This window comes from Schistocerca nitens, chromosome 11 (genome assembly GCF_023898315.1).
Source record: "Schistocerca nitens isolate TAMUIC-IGC-003100 chromosome 11, iqSchNite1.1, whole genome shotgun sequence".
Lineage (NCBI taxonomy): Eukaryota > Metazoa > Arthropoda > Insecta > Orthoptera > Acrididae > Schistocerca > Schistocerca nitens.
In genome coordinates this window covers 70,489,528-70,514,934 of record NC_064624.1, presented here as the reverse complement: position 1 = coordinate 70,514,934, position 25,407 = coordinate 70,489,528, and the positions used below count along the sequence as shown (strand labels likewise).

The following is a 25,407-nucleotide window of genomic DNA, read 5'->3' as shown; positions in this document are numbered from 1 at the left end:
CTTCTTCAGCATCTCTGTGACATTTTCACAAAGCTCAAACAAACCTGTGTCCATTTGTGCTGCCCTTCTCTGTATACTTTCAATATCCCCTGTTAGCCCTTTCTGGGACAGGTCACACACACTTGAACAATATGCTAGAACCAATCACATGACTGATTTGTAAGCAATTTCCTTTGTAGACTGATTGCACTTCCCCAGTATCCTACCAATAAACTGGAGTCTACCCTCTGCTTTTGCACTGACTGAGCCACCTCATATTCCTACAAAGGGTTATACCCAGGTATTTGTATAGCTCGCCTCATTGGTATTATAGTCATAGGATACTACACTTTTTCGTGTTGAAGTGCACAGTGTTATGTTTCTGATCATTGAAAGCAAGTTGTCAGTTATTACATGCCTTTGAAATCTTATCACGATCTGGCTGAAAATTTACACAGCTTCTTTCAGACAGTACTTCATTATGGATGACTGCATCATCTGCAAAAACTCTGAAGTTACTGTTAATATTGTATGCAAGGTCATTAATATATGCTATGAACAGCAAGAGCCTAACACACTTCCCTGGGGCACATCTGAAGTTATTACTACATGTAACGACGACCCTCCATCCAAAATAACATGCTGCATCCTCCCTACCAAAATTCCTGAATCCAGTCGCAAAGTTCAATTAATACTCCATATGAATGTACTTTTGATAACAAGCACAGGTGTGGCACTGAGTCAGATGCTTTTCGAAAATCAATAAATACTGCATCTACCTGACTGCCTTGATCCAAAGATTTTAGTATGTCATGTGAGAAAAGAATGAGTTGGGTTTCACATGACTGATATTTTCGGAATCCTTGCTGGCTGGCATGGAGGAGGTAATTCTGCTCGAGATACCTCATCATGTTTGGGCTCAGAGTATGTTCTAAGATCCTAAAACATATGGATGTCAAGGATGCTGGACTGTAACTTTGTGGATTACTTCTACTGCCATCTTATAGATGGACGTGACCTTTGCTTTCTTCAAACTACTAGGCACCATGTTTTGTTTGAGGCATCTGTGACAGATTTTAGTTACAAGGGGGGCTAACTTAGCGTAAATTCGGTGTAGAATCTGACAGGGATTCCATTGGGCCCTCGAGCTTTACTCAAGTATAACGATTTCAGTGGTTTATAAGCACCACTGACACTAGTACTTACTTCCCTCATCTTTTCAGTGTTATGAGTACTAAATTGGGACATTTCTCCTGGGTTTTTCTTTGAAATGGAAAATCTGAAAACAGAGTTAAGCATTTCAGATTTTGCTTACTACCCTCAGTTTCAGTTCCTGTTTCCTTCGCTAGGGACTGGACAGTAACTTTTGTGCTACTAACAGCCTTTACATACAACCAGAATTGTGAAATATTCCTGCCCATCAGTACGTGAGGTCTGCCTGGTCTCGGTTTATCTACGTTTATTCCTTCATAGCTCCACGTCAGAGTCACAGCATCGATATTCGACGTGGGCAGCTGACAGAACATTTGACAATATTCTTCTGCGGCAGTCACTGAAAGCCTCACACATTGATCTCTTGACAGACAAATGCGTTTTATTCAGCAATTCTCTAGCTACAGCTCTACGCTTTGTTTTACATCTATGACACAGTAGTCTCTAGTTCTTTAGCTTTTTCTTTACAGTAACTGTATACTGTAGACATTGCCTCCCATTATGGACGGTTCTATTGGGTACATATCTGCCCAGTGCATGCTCAGCTATTCTTTTAAACTTGAGCCAGCATTCATCTACATATTGCTGCCCTGTGCTTAAACTTTCAGTTCCTCATTGAGATACGACACTACTAATTTTTTTATCTACTTTACTGAATACACACACACACACACACACACACACACACACACACACACACATATATATATATATATATATATATATATATATATATATATATATATATATATATATATATACTTGTTTCAGTTATTCTTTGTACTCTGTTAGTCATTTGCTGCCACAACCATATCAAGTTCACTGATGTGGACATCCTCAAAGAGGTCAGGTCTATTTGTTGCCGTTAGAAACAAGTTTGGAAGGCAGGAGACGAGGTACTGGCAGAAGTAAAGCTGTGAGTACCGCGCGTGAGTCGTGCTTCGGTAGCTCAGTTGGTAAAGCACTTGCCCGCGAAAGGCAAAGGTCCCGAGTTCGAGTCTCGGTCGGGCACACAGTTTTAATCTGCCAGGAAGTTAAATATATATTCATCATGAGTGAGGTTCCTAACTGTCTGTTGTAGTTAGTTTTCAGAGAAGGCAACGGGACCGATGACCTCACTGTTTGGTCTCCTCCCCCAAATTAACCAACAAGCGACTTTAATTTTTTTCCTAGCAGATATGCAGCTCTGATTCCAAGATTGTTAGAACGACCTCCGTGGTAGGTTCTTTCTTCCGCATTTATTGACTTTGACCACAGCAGCAGACGGCTGTAGAGTTTAGTAGTTCGTGTCATGCGTTTGTACGGTATTATGTTGCGTTTTCTGTGTAATATGTAAGTGATTTGATGGTGGAGACAGGAAATCACGGAAACACGCATATTGAGTTTGGTACTAAGTCAATACTTAATTATCATTACAGCTAACTGCCTCGAATGAAGTAGTTTGCCAATGCCTTGTGATGATGCTATAGTAACTGTTCGTACAGTTATTATGTCGGTTTAATTTCATTTATTGGGTACATACGGACGATAAGTTTGTTCCACATTTAATTCTTGTATCATCTTTGGCGCCTCTGGTTATGGTTTGAGATAGCCTTAGAATTTCGTAAGTAATTATTTCAGGTTATGTGTATCAGAACCAAACGCTTGTTATTTTCAGTGAGCTTATGTTTCTGCATTGCGAGCAGGAGGTGACTAGTGTTTAGACAAACATATTAGTGCACATTACGTACCTGTGCTGTTCGGCAATTGCGAAAAATACCAGATCGACGTGTGGGTATGTAATATGCTTGCTGTTTTCGTTCTGTCCGATAAAATTGCTAAATGTTTCCCGTGATTTAGCAAAAGAACCGCCAGAAATTTTGATGTGTTTTCTGTAATGACCGGAAAAGTGTCTATATGTGGTGGTTAGAGAAAGTGCAGGTCAATGTGAAATACTTGGTGATTTACGAAAAAAGGCCCTCATGAAGTTCACACGCCCGCTGCATTCATATTGTTATATTTACTTGTGTTGTGCATGCGAAGTTCGGTAACAATATTTGTAAAGGAAGGAATAGGGACAGTAAGAGTTCACTGTAATCTGATCTGTAGTTAGCCCGGGTTGTAGCGCAAACAGTTGTACTGCCGATACATCAGATTCGTTAGCATACGTTAATACAGAGTACCAGAGATTGGTTATGTTGGTATGAAAGAGAATGCTGTAGAGGGAATTCATTGCGTTGAGTTTTCCATGAATTTTCAATGTGCCTATGTGCTCCATAGTTCAGTAAATAGTGTTAACTGCTGTTTTTAGTAATGTGCACGTTTCAATCTATGGAAGGATATGGGAATGTAATTGACTCTGTAAGGCCTAATGGGTATGTTTAATTGCCACCGACAAAAGCATCCGAAAACCACAGAACATTGTCATGGGTACGCTTATGAGAAAGTAATTTCACTAAGTCTTGTGAGAGGAATTTAATCGTTGTTAAATCTTGACAGTCAAGAATCCTTTATTTTTCTATGCAACGTGCAGGCAGCAGTGTGTGTTTTTTAGTGACTGGGTAAAGATTGCAGCATTGCGCTATATTGAGTTGATAATGTTGAATATAGATGACTGTATAAGGAAACAGTTGTTAAAAATACATACTAAACTGACTGAAAAACAGAAAGTTCTGTCTGTATGGGTGGACTTTCATGTTCTGCTTCTCTGAATACCATGAGCAAATATGGGTTTATAGATTGATTGAAAGTGCAGCCAGTATGATTGAGAAATAATTCTTTTCTGTCTTTGCATACGTTGCTAAGAACAAAATTATAAACCTCTTACACTATTCTGTATATTAAGGAATTTGCAGGATACATTGACAGGCTTAGATATAGCTCGAGACTCATTTTAATCTTTTATTCTTCATACGTAAAATTGTCTACAGTAAATAGATTTGTCTGGTAAATTCACTTTATCTTAGTTGCTTCACATGACACTTAGAAATTTATGTGGAAAAAGCAAGATATGTCAGCTACCATATTCAGAATATGATTGTATACCACAAGCAAATGCTACTAAGTAACAGCAGTAAGTGTAAGTCATTTGTTTCCATTGTGTGTGGTTTTTGTTTTCTGTCAAATTGTGTTTTCCATTAATGACAGTGAGGCTTCAGAGTTCTTATAACCAGCAACTTGTAAATCAGTTCTTTTTATCAGGTTCTTTGTTCCTCAGCCAGTTCTAAATTTTTAATATGCATTGACTCGTTTGCTGCAGCCAGAAAATGCTGCCTGTGCACTATGTTGAATAGTAACAATTTAAACAATATAACTTTTGCTTTCTTGTTTTTCAGTGGATTAGGAGAGCACTCATGGACTCCAAGGGAACTAGTTGGCTGAAAAAAGAGAAGAATGAAGTATATGCTGAACCAGGCTCCTTGGTAAATAGCTTCTTGTATTTTTTACCATTGTTTCATTAATTTCTCTGTGCAATGTGGTGTGTAAACAAGCAGATTACCTTCCCTGTTGTTTGTCAGATGAAATATTTGGTACTGGCTGTTGGTTTTGATTCTTGACCAAATGAAGTTGTCTCTCTTGGCTGTGCAACATATTTGCAATGGATTGGTATCTTGTAATAAATAATGCTGCTCTCCAATATTTAATTTGTTTTGAAATTTCTGTAGCTTTTTGTTAGTGTGATGTTGGCATGCCAGTAGTTAATGATTACAGGTTTTTTGTCTACTAGGAAATAGTCACATGTTCTTGAACAATTGTGGTGTTTGCAATCACTTGCTACAAATTAATTTTCTACTTTGTGATTTAGTTTGGTGTGTTGTTACTGTCTAGATTTGTTCCTTTCTTAGAAAGTGGTATTATTAATGGATATGATAAAGTAATATATGAGTAGGACTTTACTTGCTAGAGTGCAGATGATTCAGGTGGTACTGTAGATCAGTTGTATATATATATATGTGTGGATTTATTGCAAAGACAATAGTTGGCAGTCTATTTGTCATGGTGCCTGATGGAGAACTCTAAACTCATGACCTACAATATTGTTTTCCTGGTGTATTACTTTTGCTATTGCTCATCTAATTGGTTTTATGCACTCAATGTTCTTGTTAGCAATATTACTGTTCGTGATCAGTTTTTGATTTGGGGGCAGGTATTAAGAATCTATTAAATATAGGGAAGTGGTAGGTGACAAAGAGCTGTTGTTGAAATCCTTTGAGGTGCTTAAATACTATTAAATGAAAGAGCAGTTGGTAGTGTAATTTACAACCCTAAGAAGGAAATGGTGGTAATGCTGATACTAAAAGAGTAAAGAAGTGTTAGTTTTAACTACAGAATGTTTGCAATGCTCTTTAACCAGTAGATTTTCACATTACCACTCTAAATATTTGGTAACACATAAATTACTTAAATGTTAGTATAATCACAGAGTTAAACTGTGTGGGCTCAAATATGACACATCTGTAACACACAACATATGCGTACGGATTTGGTGCTCATAAAAGAAGTAATTATAGCAGAATTTCACTGTCAGCTTCATGCAAATTAAAACACGCCAAAGCTACTGTTAGAGCTCACTTCTTGATTCAGTATTTCTGTGATCAGTAGGATTTGAAGTTACCAGTGTGTGGCCATCAACATTCTGCGGATAATTCTCTCCTCATTGAACTTGTTTTGAAAATATATTGTTCATTTCTTTCTTCATAAAAGTGCTGTAATTAATTTGTGTTTTTGTAGCTAGATCAAAACACTTGTGACCCTATAAAGATGTCTTTTCTCTGAATCATTCATCTTGAAAGTTTCTCTAGAAGCAGTGAAAACACAAATGTATACCCATGCTAGACAATGTCATGTTATGAAAGTAGCCCTGACAGGTTTTTGTTAGTGTCAACATCCAAAGTCTGGGTCAAGTAAGACCTTCCTCTACCTCCCCCCCCCCTTCTTTCTATGAACTTGGTATGTGTAATGTCTTGCTCATATTAAGGATGTTCATTCTTCTAGTGGTACTGTAGGTCTAGCATTGATCTCAAAATGTAAGCAGTTGGTAAAGGCAAGTCATCGTAGATTTAACATAATGCCTTTGGTGTTCCAGTCTTCTTATCACTTCTTTTGGGAACAACTACTGAAGTGACGACTACAATGCACTTTCATATCATGTGTTACATCTGTATTGTAAATGTATCTGTTTTTCCATTAGCTCAAATCTGTGTGACTCAGCAGTCGCTGTTCCAGCTTTTCATGTAGATTGTGTCTGTACTAGTCCAACGGTGAAAAGCAAAACTCAGTTGCCGACAACTTGGGTGCCTCAGTTATATTTTCCAAAGAACAGAGAAAGTAAAATCAAACACAGAAAACGTCAGGACAGAATAATGATATACAAAGGATACATTTGTGCTCAACACATTGAGGAGGGCTTTGGTTGCAGGTAGGTAGAATCAATTGACTGCTAAATATTTAAGCTATTGGACAAAGTCATTCATATGAAGTACAGAACAACACTAGAGCATGAATACATCTAATGCAAGCAGAAATCTGTTGGTGTGACTGGTGGCGTAAATAGGTGCTGTGGGGTGGGAAGTGAGGGATAGCAGGGTAAGGGTGGAGGTGATGCTGTGCTTCCTGTGGGATTTTTCAAGGACATACGGTGACAGAATAGGGTTTCTAGGTGCAGTGTTGGGAGGCTGTACAGGGGGTGGGGGGGGGGAGAGTTGTGGGGTAGGTGTGTGCACTGCTCAGTGCTATAATGAGAGCAGGGTAGGGAATAGGTGGGGCGGAGAATACTGACTAGTGAACATTGACGCTATGGGGGGTTATGGGGATGAGTGATATGTTGTAGGAAGAGTTTCCATTTTGTACAATTTAGGAAAGCGCTATCACCCTCTGTGATCACATCCCCCAACACACATGACTTTGTCACTGAACAGTACCTTCCCCAGTGTCTGACTGTCTCCTAACCTACAGCCCATTCCTGGTCGCCATGTCCAACTACATTCTCACACACAATTACTTCTCTATTGAAGGGATTGCCTACAAACAAATCTGCAGCACATCAAAGGCCAACTGCATGTCACCATGTTCTGCAAATTTATTCATAGGCCACCTCGAGGATTCCTTACTAACCACCCAGAATCACAAACCGTTCACCAGATCAAGATTCGTTGATGATATTTTTGTGATCTTATTGGTTTGTTTATTGAACCTGATCTGATTAAGTCCATCAGACCCTCTATTAAATTGGACCATGGTTTCCCTTTTTATATCATATTTTTCTGAAAGTAAGTTTTAATATGGCAAATAGTATTACAATGACTTGAGTGTCTGAAGTAGCAGTGTCAGTGAATAATATTATGAACTAAAAGTTAATACTGGCAGTACTTCTACTACTGCAGTTGCTACCACTAGTGGTTCTGGTAGTGGTGGTGATGAAAGAATTTGTGGGTGTGCAAGGCAGACTTTTTCTGATGCCGTGTGTTATGGGGAAAGGAAATGTAAGGAGACTGCACCAGCTAAGAATATTGGGAAACTATGTGGTTTGAAGGAAATGCTAAGGGTCACACTGAGGCATGCACAGCCTAAAATTTCCTTTACAGTCTTTTCCCAGAAACGGAATTCCCATGCCTTGTCTTGTCAGTTACAAATACAGAAGCGTCCGATTCCACCCATCTGCTTTGACCCATGACGTCACAAATATGGCAGAAACGACCATACACTAAGACTACAATATGGCGCCTATGATGTCATTACATAAACATGACCACTAACACGAAAATACAACTAAAAACCAACACACACGTTCCACAAAAACCTAAGGAAACTAACGGGACAAGCGTGGGAAATGGGGGATTTTTGGGTGGGGACAAAGTAAATACAAACAAATTTACACATACACCGCCATACTAAAAGACACAAAACGACAAAAAAAACCACGGCACAAAACTACTCAAATTCCACTAAACACAATATACAGTGGAATCGGACACTTCGCTTCATCTACATAGCTCAACAGCAGCTCCCGATCCCACAAATTGGAATCAAACATTTCCCTTCACCTGTTATCCTTAAGACACCTCCACATATAGCCATCCCTGATCAGAGATGCCAGAAGCTTAGTAAGCCGCATTTCTTCACAACACACTGAACACTTCCAGACTTCATCCAAAAATCAGAAGAGTTGAAGAAATTTTATTAGAGACAATGCACTGTCCCCCATCATCGCCGACAAGCGAAAACTGTTGACCCTACCAGTCATATCCATACCTACCAAAGACATAAAAAAAGCAGTTTACCAAAATTCACACACACCAATCAAAAAAAAGTAACATTGACATAACAAAACCAAAATTGTTAACTCCCTGAAAAATATTCCACTGAAAGCACAGTCACTACCAATACCACACACATGCAATGCTACCACGCAAATGAACATCATACGCCACGTAACACGCTACCCATAAACACACCACCAGAGAGAACCACCAACTGCAACAATACACAACCTATAAACACGCCACACATGCAAACTAAACCAAAAACATCACCTAACACACAACACATGAACACACCACCAGAGAGCACCACTGATCACATCAAAAAACCTACAAATACGCCACTCTCACAAACTAAATTCCACACCGCCATGATGTCACACACCACAATAGCCTTAAGTCATGGGTCAAAGCCGACGGGTTGGATCGGATGCTTTGGTCGACCCCCATCTCCCACATACTCCTAGAGAAGCACTCCCCTTGCAAGTCAGTACTACCCATGACTGAAGCAACTGAATCACATTTTCTGTCGGGATTTACCCTACCTCTCATGCCTTGAAATGAGGAATAATCTCTCCACCCTTCCCACAGTTGTTTTGTCTCCAATTGAACTGATAAAGTATTCTTGCCCATCGCTACTCCAGCTCTGCTTCCAACCTCTTGCCTCATGTCTCATATCCCTGAAACGGAGCTTCATGCAGGAGATGCATGTTTCCTGCAGCCCTGTCAGACATCTCCAACACAAAGCAGGGCTACCTGTGAAAGCAACCTTGTGATTGGCAACTACCCGCCTGCAGCCACTGTGCTGTATCCTACAGAGGCATGACTCTGTCTGCAGGAGTGACCACTGCCAAAGTGTGGCCAAGAAAGCTGGACCACCCACTTGCTGGAAGTGCCCCCAGCATGATGTGGTTCACTTCAGTAACTGCTTCACAGCTGTCTCCAACTGGATTCTATCTTCTAACACATTATTTCCTGTAACCCCTCTAGACTCAGCCTATGCTAGTCCATGTCCTCTACCCATATCCCCTTTCCCTGCTCTCACTTCACCACACACACACACACACACACACACACACACACACACACACACACACACACACACACACACACACACACACACACACACACACACACACACACACACACACACACACACACACACACACTCCTTTCCTCCCAGTGCAATTACTATTTTCCCTTTCTCAATTTCTCTCCTCCCCTTCCCCTCCCACAGTACAGCTTCCCAAAACTACCTTTAGCAACTCATACTGTCTCTGCCACATCCTTGCATGCTATCACAGAGAACACATTATCTTCCCCCCACCTCTCCTCCCACTTTTACACTGCTATCCCTCTCTCACTGCCCCGTGCCTCCTCATATCTCACAACCCACCCTAACAAATTGTTGCTCATACCAAAAGCAGATGGTCATTCCCAGTTCCTGGAGACAGTGGCCATGCCTGTGTTTGTTGTGTTCCTGTGAATGTGTTCTCTATTTCAGAAGGGCTTTGTCCAGAACCTCAATTTTTTAATACTGTTTCATTGTATTTGTCTGCAAGTCAGTATAGAAAGTAAACATGCCAAATTTCATGTTAATGGGAAAGTGAACTGGAAAAACACACCAACCAAATCTGCAAGAAAGTCCTCAAGATTGTTCTACCTCATGTGTAAACTGAGAGGAGTGTTTGGTTCAGATATGTGTTAATTCCCCTGATATCAGTAACATAATGTGCTAGGTGGAACATACAGTGCCTTCTGTATTTTGTTTACCAGGCTTAGAATACTAATAGTTTTTGATATCTCTATGACTCTGCTGTTGGCATCAGGGAGAATGTTAAAGAATGTGTTCCCAGAAAGCAGTTTACAAACAAGATACTGTAAGTAATGCAAAAATCCACATCCCAAGTCATAGGCTAGCAAGAACAGGAAACTCTCAGTAAGTGAATGGCCTCAAAAATCTCACTTATTATTCCCTCCCTGCTTCATCCACATCATTTTAATATTTCAAAATAAAACTGGGTGATTGGCTGATAGAAAATTCATGTTGCAATTAGTTGTATGATTTGGGTATTGTTGATTTTAATATTAAAGATTCTAGTTGTACCCACTGATTTCATTACACTACTGTTTTTTTATATGGTGCGCATTTTGTATAAAATAGTTAATGAGAAGTAAATAAAGATTATGGAAGTAAGAAATATGATTGAAAATAGCAGCATAGGAAAATGAAGTGCAAGATGATAATAAATTTTCAAATATGTTGTCACTGATCATTGATATAACTTTTCGATCATTACCGTTGAAATACACCTTACTGTCTGTCACTGAGAAGGCCACTCTCTGAAAAGAATGAGTCATTTATTCTTTAGAAGTGTCATAGACTTACAATATGTGATACTTTTTTGTAATATATCTAAAATTGTCTTCTTAAAAGAACTCCTTGCTGATATTTTTTTACTATTCACCACAGGTTCAGTTACACACATCTACCATTAAAGTAAAAGAAGAATTGGATGAGCAAGTGAACCAACAGGTAAGTCTAGAATTTGTGTGACTGTATGAAATTAAGCAGTGTTATCTTATGGCTCAGTTTTGGTGAATATAATATAGATTGGCTTGGTGCACTTTAGTCTACCCTCTATAAACCTCTCAATCTCTGATGACTGTCACCTCCTACATCCATTTGAACTTGCTTCTTGTCTTCAAGCCATAGTATCCCTCTACACTTTTTACCCTCACATATCCCTCCACTACCAAATTGACTATCCCTAGATGCCTCAGAATTTGTGCTATTAACAGGTCCCTTGTGTTAGTAAAATTGGTCCCTATGTTCCTCCCTCATTTGTTTCGTCTACCCATCAAATCTTCAGCTTTCTTCTGTAGCACACTTCAGATGCTTCCATTCTCATCTTGTCTGAATTGCCTATCATTTATGTTTGACTTCCATACAGGGCTGCACTGCAGATATCTTCAGAAAATACTTCCTTGCACTTAAAATTATATTAGATGTGAACAGTCCTCTTTATTAGGCACATGTTCCTTGATTTTCCTAGTCTTCACTTTATTTCTTTCTTACTTCAGCCATTGTCTGTTACTTTGGTGCCCAAATAGCAAAAGTTGTCTGCTACTTTTAGTGTCTCATTTTCTAGTTGAAACTCAACATTGACTGATCTATTTCAGCTAGATTCTATTGCTTTTATTGATATTTGTCATACAATCTCTTCTAGTAATACTATACAATTTTACTCTTCCAGCTTTTACCTCCCACACATCCCTTCATTGACAATTTCAAGATGCTGGTTTTGTTGATAGAATTACATTTTCATTGGTAAACACACAGTTTCCTTTACCTTCCAGATTTCCTTCATGTCTTTCAGCTCTTACAACTGGAGTCTGGTTTCTGTGAAAGTTGCAAACAAACTTGGGCTTCCTATCTATTTATTCTGCTGCGGTCCAAATTCCCAAGAGTGCAGTCAACTCCACAGTCTCAAAAGCATTTCAGTAAATCTGCAAAAGCTGTAAATACAATTTTGTCTTTCTTTATCTCGTCTAAGGTAAGCCATAGTATCAGTATTGCCTTGTGTTACATGTTCCTGGTACCCAAAGTGATCTTATGTAAGGTTAACCGTCTAAAAGCTTTTCCATTCTTGCAAGCATGATACATTAATCTGATGGTCTGGTCTGATAGTATTCACACCTGTTAGCACCTGCCTTTCTTTGAATTTGAATTATTACATTCTGGTTGATGTATAACTTTGTCAGCTATCTCGTATCTTGCACAGAAGTGGAATAATTTTGTTATGGATGGCTTTCCCAAGTATCCCAATAATTCTGAGGGAATGTCATCAACTGCAATGGCCTTGTTAAGACTTTGCTCTTTCAGTGTTGTATCAAATTCTGGCCATATCATAATATCTCCAGTCTTGTCTACAACTACTTCCTTTCCCCTTTCTGGAGCAAGTTTGTTCCCCTTCGCCTTACAACCATTCTTGTTTAGCCATATTGCATGTTCTGTTAACATCATTTCAGTAATGTCTGTATTCCCTTTTGTCTGTTTTAATAGCCACATGTTTGTATTTTCTCTTCTCATCAGTTAAATTCAGCATCTCAGGAGTTGAGTTGTTAAGGTATTTGTACTAGGCCTTACTTTTTACCTATGTTTCCTCCTGTACTTTTTACCTATGTTTCCTCCTGCCTTCACTGTTTCATCTCAAAGCTGCCTATTCATCACCCAGTGTATAATTACCATCTATTTATCACTTGTTACCTAATGCTCATTTTCAAACTATCAATCATTTTTGGTTCATTCAAGTTAATCCAAATCCCATGTACTTAAATTCTACTTTTACCATTTCAACAACATTACTCTGCAGTTAATAAAAACAACTCTATCCAGAGTCCACATCTATCACTGGAAATGTTTTGTAGTTTACAATCCTGTTTTGAAATATTTGTTTTTGACATTACATAATCTGCTTGAAACCTTTTGGTTTCTCCATGTTATTCCACATACACAAGCTTCTTTCATGATACTTGAAACAAGTATTTGCAGTGGCTAATTCATGCAATGTGCAAAAGTCTACCAGGCAGCTTCCCCCTTTCAGTCATTTATGCCATTGGATGTTCTCGTAACTATTGTGCATCCTGTTCCTACTATTGAATTTCATTACCTTCTAGAATTGGCTTTCATCTTCGTTAGCTATTGAATAATTACTCACCAAACTTTTTCCTATTCCATTCTTCTGCTGGTCTGGTTGCCATACAAATTTCTACCACTGTTGTATTTCCTTCATGCCTATTTCAGGTATGGTAATTCATTGACATTGCTGTTGATAATAGCTTACTCATGTTCCTATTTTCTTGCTCATTACTAGGGCTCTCCCTGCATGACTCCTATTTGATTTTTTGTAGATAATCCTGTACTGACCTGACCAGAAGTCTTCTCCTTTCTGCCACTGCACTTCAGCTCTTACTACAACTGAATACAACCTATCAATGGTTCCTTTTTAAAGTCTCTAACCTTCCTAGGCGGTCGTCGTCAGTTCAGAGACTGGTTTCGTGCAGCTCTCCATACTACCCTATCCTCTGCAAGCTTCTTCATCTCAAAGCACGTACTGCACTCTACATCTTCCTGAATCTGCTTAGTGTATTCATCTCTTGATCTCTCTCTTTGACTTTTACCCTCCACACCCCCCTCCTATACTAAATGGGGGATCCATTGATGCCTCAGAGCATGTCCTACCAACAGATACCTTCTTCTAGTCAAGTTGTGCCACAAATTCCTCATCTCCCCAATTCTATTCAGTACCTCCTCATTAGTTGCATGATCTACCTATCTAATCTTCACCATTCTTCTGTAGCACCACATTTCAAAAGCTTCTATTCTCTTACACACACACACACACACACACACACACACACACACACACACACACACACACACACACACACACACACACACACACACACACACACACACACACACACACACACACACACGTGCAGGGAGCTGAGACCACACTGCCAAGCTGTGCTCTCAGCTCTCTGAGACTGCGTGCGAATGAGTGTCTACTGCTGACAAAGGCCTTAATGACCGAAAGCCGTAATTGTGTAAATGTTTTTATTGTGCCTATCGTGACTCAGCATCACTGCTGTATCATGAGTAGCGACTTTCCTTCTCTGGTATTGTTACATTCCATCCTGGATTTTCCATTGTTTGATGTTTGCTTCTATTCGCTTCTTGTTTAAACTGTTTGTCATCCATTTTGTCCACTTCCACACAAGACTACGCTCCAAACAAATACTTACAGAAAAGACTTCCCAACACTTAAATCTATACTCGATGTTAACAAATTTGTCTTCTCGAGAAAAGCTTTACTTGCCATTGCCATCCTACATTTTATATCTTGTGCACATTGACCATCATCATTTATTTTGCTCCCCAAATAGGAAAACTCATATACTACTTTGTGTCTCATTTCCTAATATAAATCCCTCGGCATCACTGATTTAATTCGACTACATTCCATTATCCTCATTTTGCTTTTGTTGATGTTCGCCTTATATTCTCCTTTCAAGACACTGTTCCTTCTGTTCAACCGTTCTTCCAGGTACTTCACTGTCTCTGACATAATTAAAATGTCATCGGCAAACCTCAAAGTTCTTATTTCTTCTCCATTGTTTTTTAATTTCTGCTCCGAATTTTTCTTTTGTTTTCCTCACTGCTTGCTCAGTATACAGATTCAATACCATCAGGGATAGGCTACAACCCTGTCTGACACCCTTCCCAACTGCTCTTTCCCTTTCATGCCCCTCGACTCTTTATAACTGCCATCTGGTTACTGTACAAATTGTAAATAGCCTTTCGTTCCCTGTGTTCGATCCCTTTAACATTCAGAATTTGAGAGACAGTAATCAAGTTAACATTGTCAAAAGGATTCTTCAAGTCTGCAAATGCTAGAAATATAGGTTTGCCTTTCCTTAATCTGTGTTGCAAGACAAGTTGTAGGGTCAGTATTGCCTCATGTTTTCAAACGTTTCTATGGAATCCAAACTGATTTTTCCCAAGGTCCGCTTCCACCAGTTTTTCCATTCATCTGTAATGTATTTGTGTTAGTATTTTGCACCCATGACTTACCAAACTAATACTTTGGTTATTTTCATGTGTCAACACCTTCTTTCTTTGTGATTGGAATTATTATTTTCTTCTTGAAGTCTGAGGGTATTTCACATATCTCTTCCATCCTACTCACCACATGGTAGAGGTCTGTCAGGGCTGGCCTTTCGAAGGCTATCGGTAGTTCTAATGGAATGTTCTATACCTTCAGGGCCTTGTTTAGACTCGGGTCTCTCACTGCTTTGTCAAATTTGTCATGCAGTATCATTTCTTCCATTTCATCTTCATCTACATCCTGTTCTATTTCCCTGATATTACCCTCCAGTATATCACCCTTCTATAGACCCTCTATATAATTCTTCCACCTTTCTGCTTTTTCTTCTTCGCTTAGAACTGGTTTTCCATCTGAGCTCTATTCATCCAAGTGCTTCTCTTTTCTCTAAAGGTCTCTTTAATTTTCCTGTAGGCAATATCTATCTTACCCCTAGTGATATATGCTTATCCTAATAAGATATATAATACTCCACACTCAGACATATAGACTGCCTGGCATGCTTTTCCTGATAACATCCTCCTGAGTAGACTCTGCCTGGAGATCTGAATGGGGGACTATTTTACCTCCTGAATATTTTGCCTAAGGTAATTTCGTGCAGTAGAGCTGCATACTCTTGAGAAGAAAAACAAAGAAAGCTACAGTTTCGCTTTGCTTTCAGCCATTTGCATTATTGGCGCAGGAAGTTGGTTAATGCTACAAGGCCAGGTCAGCTGATAATCCAGACCATTGCTCCTGCAACTGCTGAAAAGTATTTTGCCCCTCTTGAGGATCCATGTCTAAGTTTCATATCTCCTCAGATCATACTTATTTGTGTTTGCACCTAACACTGTTTTCAATGTTGTTGACATGCAAGCAACCCTGCCTCGGCAGTGTCCAAGGTTCATTTGGGGTGGGGACTGTGAACTATTGTTTCAAGTGCTGTCTCTGAGTAGGAGCAACAGTTCTAGCATGTATATCTGTAAAATTACTTCATTATCTATATGAAGATAAATAACAATTCTGTATGACTGCATTGGTACACATACAAACCAACAGATGAAAACTGTTGCTACGTCTCAGATTTGAGGCTGTAACTCCTAGTTTCAGGATCAGTTACTTAAACAATTAGCCTAACCAAGCATGCCTCCAGGGCTGCCAAGGGGATTTCACTTGTGTGTCCTCAGAGATTTTCGTTTTAGGTTCAGGATTTGAAGGTCAGTGGCCAGCCAATTATTTGGTAAAGCAGTATGATACCATTCTCCATAAAAGTAGAAACAAGAAATGCATTTGGCAATTGGGTGATTTGTGAGTGCTGGCAAGTGTAAAAAAATGTATTGTATAGTTGTCTGTAGCTGAGTGCATAGGATAATATTATAATAAACATAAAATTGGTGGTTCAGATCACACTAAGTGCTACCAGTTCTTTTAGTTTTATTTAAATTCCATATGTAAAACAAATGGTAATTTTAATTCATGCTGAGTCATACTTTTCTAATAGTTATTTTTAGTTAAAAGTTACATAAAAATGCGAGTATTGTTAAAAAATTTAATTTTGGTACAAAAATTGAGAGCATCAAATTGAAAATAAATAAATCTCGCATGAATGTATCAAAATTTTTGTTTTAATATGTTGAATGATGAAAAAATATGTAATTTTTACCAAACCATTAAAATTCAGTATTTGTTAAATTTGCAGTTTGTTAGACATGGAAGTTTTTAAAAAGTAGTAGTTCCTACTAGGAGATTCGAACCATCAACTTTTTCATTAAGGCACTTTTATGCTATTCTTCCAATTACCAGCAATTGTGTTAATAAATAGGAAATGTTTTGTAGTAGGCAGCACTCGGCAGTCTTCTGATCTTCAAAGTCAAATTTTTTTAGTTTGGTTACTGCCTAGTGCTGGTTTAGGAATTGATGTTCCAGCACTAAACTCCAAATACTGTAAGTCTGAAGGAAATTGAAGAGGATGATCTGCAAGATACCCTTTTCAGTCAAGTTCTTATTGTCACAGGGATGTGTCCATAATGGTTAAGGTGGCAGCCCATAAAATGCAAGAAATCCAGGTTTAACTTATCAGTGCAGCCAAAATAAATTTTTACATCTGTTGTTAGACAAATCTCTAATGTTAGACAATCACTAGATCACTATGTGAATGAATGTTTCTGATTAGCTTAAAAAACCCGGTATTCAAAATTGTATCGGCTGATTGCATTCAGCAGAACAGTGAGTGAATAGAGTAGTCAATTTTACTTCATGAATCACTGTAGGATTCATTTTTATTAATGCAGAGGAACCGTTTTCTTTCCAAAATCATGTAGGAGAACAAAATTATCTGCTGTTCAGGTCTTTAGCTCCAAACATGTTTGCTGTGCCTCTTCATACAACCTGAAATAGCCTGTGCATATTTCTATTCCCATGAAACGCCACTGTTCCATAAAATAACAGTTCCATTGCCAGTGGTGATCCTGCAACATCCGCTTGTTTTATTTCATCTGATGGCTGCCCCTCCAGGTCTAGTGGTCAATTGTGTAGAAAAAGTTTGGTTTTTCCTTCTCCCTCCTGTCCTCACTTTAGTCAATTACGTATCTGTAATTTTAGTATCTGTGCTGTAGTAAGAAATGTGAAATGCATTTTTATGGTCTTTAATGGAAAAAATTTCTAAGGCAAAGCATTGTAATTATGTCTTTTATGTTAGTCTTCTGTTTTGCTACCATCTGCATCATTGTCAACTATCAACTGTAGAGATGTCATTGATCCCTTTTCTAACATTTTTGTTCAGAAGTTCTGGGGTTTTCGTTTTTTGTTTCATGTTTTGCAAGATATGATCTTGCTTATAAATTAATGGAAGACTTCTTATATAGGCTGTCTTGGTGGTTCTCATATGTTCAACTTTTGGTTGGCCATGGGGATTCAGGGGATTTAGCTTCATTTGAATTTGCTGTACAGATACCTGCTGTCATGTAACTATGTACTGTTAACATATGCAGGTCCTCACTGTATTCCACAACATTCCCCATGCTGGGTGTATTGGCTGTTACGTCATGTCTGATCACTTTATCAGGTTTGTTACGCAGAAGTATGTTCCTGTCTTCCAGAGTTTGTTTTTAACAGTAGCAATCTGTGATGCTTCAGTAGTCCAGTGCTCATGTTCCAATCTCTGTATTTAGAGAATTTACTATTTTGGGCATGTCTATTACTAACAGAATAAATATTTTCCTTTTGTGTGGTTTTTCTGAACAGTTACACATGCTAATTTTGGGAAAACATGTTTTGTAGATATTCACAGGAATTTTTGTTCTCACAGCTGTGCTAATGTCACAGGACATGATTTTGAGATGAAAGAGTTCAGTTTGTCCTCTCAAAATTTAGATCTACATTTTCCATGGATTCTCTAAATCTCTTCAATGAAATGGATGGACAGCATGGCTCATGTTGTCTATATTTGGTCAACCTCACGTCATGTTGTACTTTATTGATGTAATTTTCCTCCAAATCTTTTTTACTGTTTGAATTCATGCATCTTCAATTATGTAGCTGACAAGTATATATATCCTGTCACTGCAGTATGATAGAGGATTTTGATTTGTATACAATATTTACCAGACGATTTCTTAAGCATTAATGTAATATGGTGGGTGGATGTTGGAACTCAAATAGTTACTTTTTCCACATCACATTTGACACTTCAAAATTATTTTTTCCTCACATTTGATACTTATCTGCATGCAGATTCCAAATTTCAGTAACATGCAATGAGATAAATGCAGATTTATCTCATTGTCCTGTACTTACTTTTCATGATAATGTATTACTGCCTGTGTTCTGTGGTGCATTTTTCTAGTGGGTCCTCAGCATGGAATATCTGATTTTGTAGCTAACTATTTCTAGTTTTCCTTCCAGTGTTGCATACAATGCCACTGTTAGTTAATGAAACTCTGGATCTTGTCTATAATGCACATACACTTTTCTAAGAGTGAAAGGATTGCTTATTGAATGGGTGTGAGGCTACAAATTAAAGTGTTCTGGGTTCCATCCCAGGCATCATCTGTCACTTTTTCACATGGAAATTGTCTATGTGGAAAATGACAGTTTCCATTCCAGTATGAAGCTCTAGGTCCTCATGTAACTTACTGTGTCAGTGAGTTCAAAAGTTGGAGGAAGCCAGTGGTGTACCCCATCCAGTAAGACAATGTCTTAACAGAGCACTGAGGTGTTAATAACTAACTCCAGGTTGTTGAAAGCTTTAGTTTTACTTCAGGTTTGAATTAGTTTTTGTGACATTAGACATGTATTTTCCTCAGTACCAAAATTTGGTGACCCACGCTTAGATCTGCATTTAACTGCATATTGTCTTTACAGGTGGTTTTCTGACCTAAAAAATGCATTCTGCATATGACCAGCTAGTTGCTTAATTTCTTCTTGACCATAGTGCCCTCATTGGCTTTGTAGAGGTACCCTATCATCTTCCACTGAATAACATAGGTCAGAAAATAGGGAGCTGAGATCATCATAAAATCAAATGTTCTTATTGGAGCCTTCACCTTGGCACATTCAGAGAGAGAGAGAGATAGAGAGAGAGAGAGAGAGAGAGAGAGAGAGAGGAGTAGTAGTACTAGTAGTAGCTCCTTGGCAAGGATGAAATAATCTCTGCTTGGTTGATATCTGTTGTGTCTACCTCCAAAGTAAACAGAACTTTGATTTCAAATGTTCATCATGTTTTTCTGACATTTCCTACGTCCTGTAGGACCTCCTCAGTATGCATCAATTGGAATGAAAGTAAATCTAATTTAATGTGACATTTTCTTGTTACCTAATGCCAGTAAGTGAATACATGTGATCAATAGCTTTTTAGCCCCACTTGATGTGTAACACAAGCACAAGAACAGCAGCTTTGAATATGCCATTCTTTCTTTTTTCAGTTTCTTCAAGATCCACCAAGGATTGTAATGCCTAGTCTTCGTATAAAGCAAGACCTAGAACTGAAACGGGATTTAGATGGCATTGAGCATGATGTAAGTTTTCACATCGGTGATGCATTGTGCATGAAGTACTGTATGAATATCATGAAATGCATTGGCTGCAGTAAATTCCAGTGATCATAAATGATGAATCATTAAAACCTAGGATATTAGCACTTCTCCAGAATTTTTATAGTATTTCAGTTGACTGTAGGTATATTGTTCTGTTGTATGTAATGGTATTTGAATGAAACTTGTAGGAAACATAAGTTTATTAACTATAACATATGTAAATATTAAATGTCTCACATTCGTTCTTGGAACAAATGTACCGAAGAAGACTTCTTTGCAGCAGCTGTCAATTTGTCTGTGTCACAGTTCTGTAATAGAAAAGATGTAAGATGTAAAGCAATCAACTATAAGCAGTATGTTATCAGATAAGTATGGTATTTGTCATACTATTTCTTTTCACTGAAGTAGTTAATGAAAAACAAACTGCATTACTGGAATTGTTTGCTCTGTGTAAAGACAATGGGTTTATCCAGTATGCATGACATAAATTTACAGTGTAAATTTACACTGCTTGCAAAGAGAAAACATTGTGATAGCAGGAATTCTTGTAAACAGCATTAAATTAGCACATTACAGTGATAGTGTGTGAAATTCCATATTCATTTAATTATCACCATAGTGTACTAAATTTAATGCTGATGAAGGTTTCTCAGGTCTTCAGCTGCATGGTAGTGTTGATATCTCGCAACGTTTTAGGATTTGTCATACTACCCATCTTCTGGCAAAGTGTCGAGATTGGTGGAGAGCGGGTTATTTATATGTGCGGTCACCCCCCTCCTCTAGACCTTGGGTAGCCACGGTGGACCAGTGGCGTACACATGGTGATAGTGATGACAGTCGCCCTTGGCAGCCATGTTTGGTTCTCGGTGTAAGCATTTTGTCTACGTCCGTGGCGGAGGACGTTGACGGGTAAGCTCCCGATGGCCTGCTGCTATCGCAGAGTTCCATGCTGCACTGAGTTGAGATCCCTCATCTCTGTTGACCAGGTTGTTGTGAATCCTTATTTCTATGGATTCTTTGATAATGCTTTCCCAGGAACCAGATGCTCGGCACTGTACCTTTGTGTTTTCGAAGTTTAAGGTGTGTTTTTTATTTATGCTGTATTTTGCTTTGGATGATTTTTCTGTGTGGCCTAGTCGTACACATCTGATATGTTCTTCACAGCGTTTACATGTACAGTGCTGTGTTTGCCCAATGTATTGTTTTATGCATTTGCATGGTACGCTTTATACTCCTGGTGTGTTAAGGATCAGCGGGTCTTTGGCAGTACCTAGGAGCTTCCTGTCTTAGGTGGTAGTTAGAGAACGGTTTTGATATTATATTTGCCCAGAAATAGTGCAATTTTGGCTGAGAGTGGAACCGTGTACGGAAGGAAAGCGAGTCGTTTGTCTCCTTCTACTTCATCATAATCTAGGGTTCTCACTGCTTCCTTCTTCCTTTTAAGTGTCCTGTTGATCTGCATTTCACTGTAGCAATTTTGGAGAAAGACTTCCCTCAGGTGTTGCAGCTCAGATGGTTGGCTGTCTTGGTTGCAGATGGCATGCGTCCTATGTACCAGCGTGGTAAGTACTGTTTGGCCGACCGGAGTGGCCGAGGGTTCTAGGCGCTGCAGTCTGGAACTGCACGACCACTACGGTCGCAGGTTTGAATCCTGCCTCAGGCATGGATGTGTGTGATGTCCTTAGGTTAGTTAGGTTTAAGTAGTTCTAAGTTTTAGGGGACTGATGACCACAGCAGTTAAGTTCCATAGTGCTCAGAGCCATTTAAGTACTGTTTGTCTTTGTGCTGGATGGTGGCAGCTTGTTGCATGAAGGTATAGGTCTGTGTGTGTCTTATTCCTATGTACTGCATGGCCTAGTGAACCATCTGCCTTCCTCTTAATTAAAATATCAAGCAAGGGGAGGCATCCATTTTCCTCCATTTCCATTATAAATTTGGTGTTTGGTTGGATGCTGTTGAGATATTCCTGAAACTCATCTAGCACCTGTTTTCCATGTCCGCATATAACAAAAGTGTTGTCGACATAGCGGAAGAAGTGCTTTGGTTTCTGTCTGGCACTTTGAAGGGCCACCTCCTCGAAATGCTCGATATAGAGGTTCGAATTCACAGGAGCCAGTGGGAAGCCCATGGCGACATTGTCAATCTGTTCGATGAATTCCCTGTGGTGCTGAAAGTAGGTTGTTAGTGCTTGTTCGAAGAGGGTGACTTTGTGGTTCAAAGTGCTGGGCTAAATGTGTCAAGGAGTCTTGAAGGACACTTACGTGAAAAGCAACGTCATGTTGAAGCTCACGAGTAGGTCCTCGATTTGTAGTAGCATGTCCCTGAGTATTTTTACGAATTTGGCTGAGTTTCTCACATGGTGGCTGCAGTGTCCCACAAGGGGTGGAGCAGTGTTGTGAGGCATTTAGCAAGTCGTTAACTGTGAGAGTTGGAGTCTGTAATCTGTCGAGAGGTACCCCTTTCTTATGGATCTTAGGGAGTCCATAGAGGTGTAGTATTGCTGGCACTCTAGGGTACAGCCACTTCTTCCTTGGCTGAGGTAAGCCAGATTTCTTCAGCAGAGCTATCATCTTTCTATTCATCGTCGGGGTTGGATCCTTCTTCAGCATCTTATAGGCCTCGTGTTTTGGCAGCAGGTTTATTTTCTACCGGTACTCGGCAGTGCTTAATAGCACTGTAGTGTTCCCTTTATCTGCTGGTTGGATCGTTATATCACCGTCATCTCTAAGGGACCAGAGAGCTGCTCGTTCTTCCGCAGATACATTATTTGTAGGCAACTGAGATCTGTCGATTATTCTGGAAGTTTCCCGCCTGACTTCCTCTGCTTCCTCCTTTGGAAGCCCTTACTGCTTCTTCCACGCCACTATAATGTCTCGTTTCGGGTTTGTTCTGGGGATGGGGCAAAATTCAGTTCTTTCTTGAGGACTGCGATTGTGGCAGCATCCAGTTCTTTCCCAGCCAAATTGATCATGGCTCCGATGTCATTCATCTCCTTTTTTGTCAAAAACGTCACAAGATATCAATGCTACCACCCGGCTGGAGACCCAAGAAACCTTCAACGGCCTTTGCCGGGAAAGCAAACAGTCAAATTTAATGCTGTTTGCAAAAATTTGTAACACTTACTAGAAATCTATTCTTTGTAACAGTATCCAGCTCTGTGGACTAAGATCAGTTGTGGTGAATATTGGAATTTTTACTAGGTAGACGTGATTGGAAAATGAAAAGAAGGGAACTGAAACATTTCAGATGTGGGATTAGGGAATGCCAGTGAAAATTAAGTGAACTTACAAGGAATATTGAGTCCTGAGTAGAACTGTTGAGGAAAGAAATGTACAGAAAATGCTGACTAAAAGAAGGGACAGGATGATAGGATAAGTGTTAAGACATCAGGTAGTGAACTAGTCAGATGTGTTTCCATCTCACTTGGGGAAAAATGCTACTATTACACATATCAAATAGGAACTTTAAATAGAGTGTAGTTAATTTTTATGTTAGTTACATAGTCAACAGTGGAACCTCATCACGCACTTGCAACTCTAAACTAGTAGATAAAGAAGTGCTTTTTTGAGGAGGATATAGTGTAATTCAGTACACAGCAAGATTTGGACAATGTACTATTTATTCCAATATATATCTTGCAAAATGAGTGTGGCAGCAAAATAGGAGGCATTAGAGCTAATATAGATGCTTCCTGGCAATTGTTCTCCCCCAAACACCACCTTCATTTGGAGTAGGAAAGGTTGAAGTAATGGATGTAGTGGTACCAGTTGTACGCTCTTCCATGCAACATTGGGTGACTACTCTGGTGTAGATGTAGGTGTACAAAGAATCGGATATTAATAGGCAGGGATATGGACTGTAATAACACATTTATTATGAGAGAATAAGGAACCCATTTCTTAAAGATCACAGTACTCACAGACAATGATTGGACAGCACTGTGAGGGTGTTGAAAAACATAGTCATCGTTGTTAAAGTGTGTTCAACATAATACTTAATAAATTAACAGTGATACATTGAATGGGAAAATCTGTGCTTGGCACTGTCATAGCAAATTCCAGAGCTAAAATGGTTGTCCATAGCATGCATGAAAGTTGGTGTGTAGAGCATTACCTGGAAAACAGGTTGAGAACTGTTGACACATGGGTACAAGCTACAGCTGAATTTAAAGCACTAGAACATTAGTAGATCAATAACATTGAAATTATGAAAATGATTGTGTGTAAAATCACAATCTACAGTAAAATTAAAACTGAGGCTTGTGATCTATACTGTCCCCAAAAGTACTTTGGTATTAACACTAGAGCAGGGACACATGGAGATGCAAAATGCAGTTGCCTCATTCTTCCTTGACTGTTCGTATGATCTGACATTTCATTGAACACACTCTAATTTGCATACTAATCAGTGTACAAAGGTGGAAGTGGGTTCTGGGGAAGTTGCACTACATTCTCATTTTAGATTTGTTTGTGGCAATAAATTTTGTTTTATATGCAGAATATTTTCGAAAATCCATTATCTAATGTACCTTAAAATTTGACTCATAGGGTAACTTTGTTACTGAGTTTAAATGACCAATTTGTGTTAACAAAATACTTAGAATATATCTTATTTTCAACAGCTCCAAACTATCAGATGGCTAACATAAGATTAATTTAAATTAAATATTATGTGTGATGCTCTGCTCATGTGATAAGGTATCAGTCATCTGTTTTGTTGAGAGAAACACAGCACAGTATTTACGGTTAACATGACATTACATTTTCTGATCAAACATTACAAATCCATGTAACAAGAAAGTTACCAATTTTGGTAGAGGTAAGGAACTTTAACAGTTTGAAAGTAAGAAGAGTAGTGATAACATCATTCACTACCGTCTAATTACAACAATTATGATTCAAAAAATTAAGATTTTTTTAGTGTCACTAGTGCTGAATTCCTGAGGTGCACTTCATTTGATTGTAGTTGCCAATAAAAGCCTTCTTAGTAATGAAAATACAATCTGCTCTGCAGATAAATACACCACACATTCTGTGGTAATTTTCTTAACAGCTTCATTACTGAGTTCCCCAACTGGACAGTGTACCTTTTTTACTTGTTTCATCAATGTTTTGCAACATAACCTTCAATTTAGGCCCATATCAATTCTGTTGGGTAGAAGTGCCAGTGAGAAGTTATCAGCCTAATTATTTTATGCCTGTATGTTTTTGTCAACCTGTAAGTTTTTGTATGTGGCCAACTGGTTTATTGAGAGGTATTGGATTTATATGCTCCAGCTTTTCAAATTTTTCACTT

The 25,407-nt window shown here is 38.8% G+C and overlaps 1 protein-coding gene across 1 annotated transcript in view; it reads left to right on the top strand.

The window, feature by feature from the left end:
- The first annotated feature begins 2,451 nt into the window (after positions 1-2,451).
- Positions 2,452-25,407, top strand: part of LOC126212648 (zinc finger and SCAN domain-containing protein 26-like) — a 190,440-nt gene continuing 167,484 nt past the window's right edge. The window contains exons 1-4 of the mRNA XM_049940073.1: positions 2,452-2,490; positions 4,506-4,592; positions 10,903-10,965; positions 20,002-20,094. Of these exons, the coding sequence (XP_049796030.1) occupies positions 4,524-4,592; positions 10,903-10,965; positions 20,002-20,094 (225 nt within the window). The 5' untranslated portion in view covers positions 2,452-2,490; positions 4,506-4,523. The remainder of the gene's footprint in view (positions 2,491-4,505; positions 4,593-10,902; positions 10,966-20,001; positions 20,095-25,407) is intronic.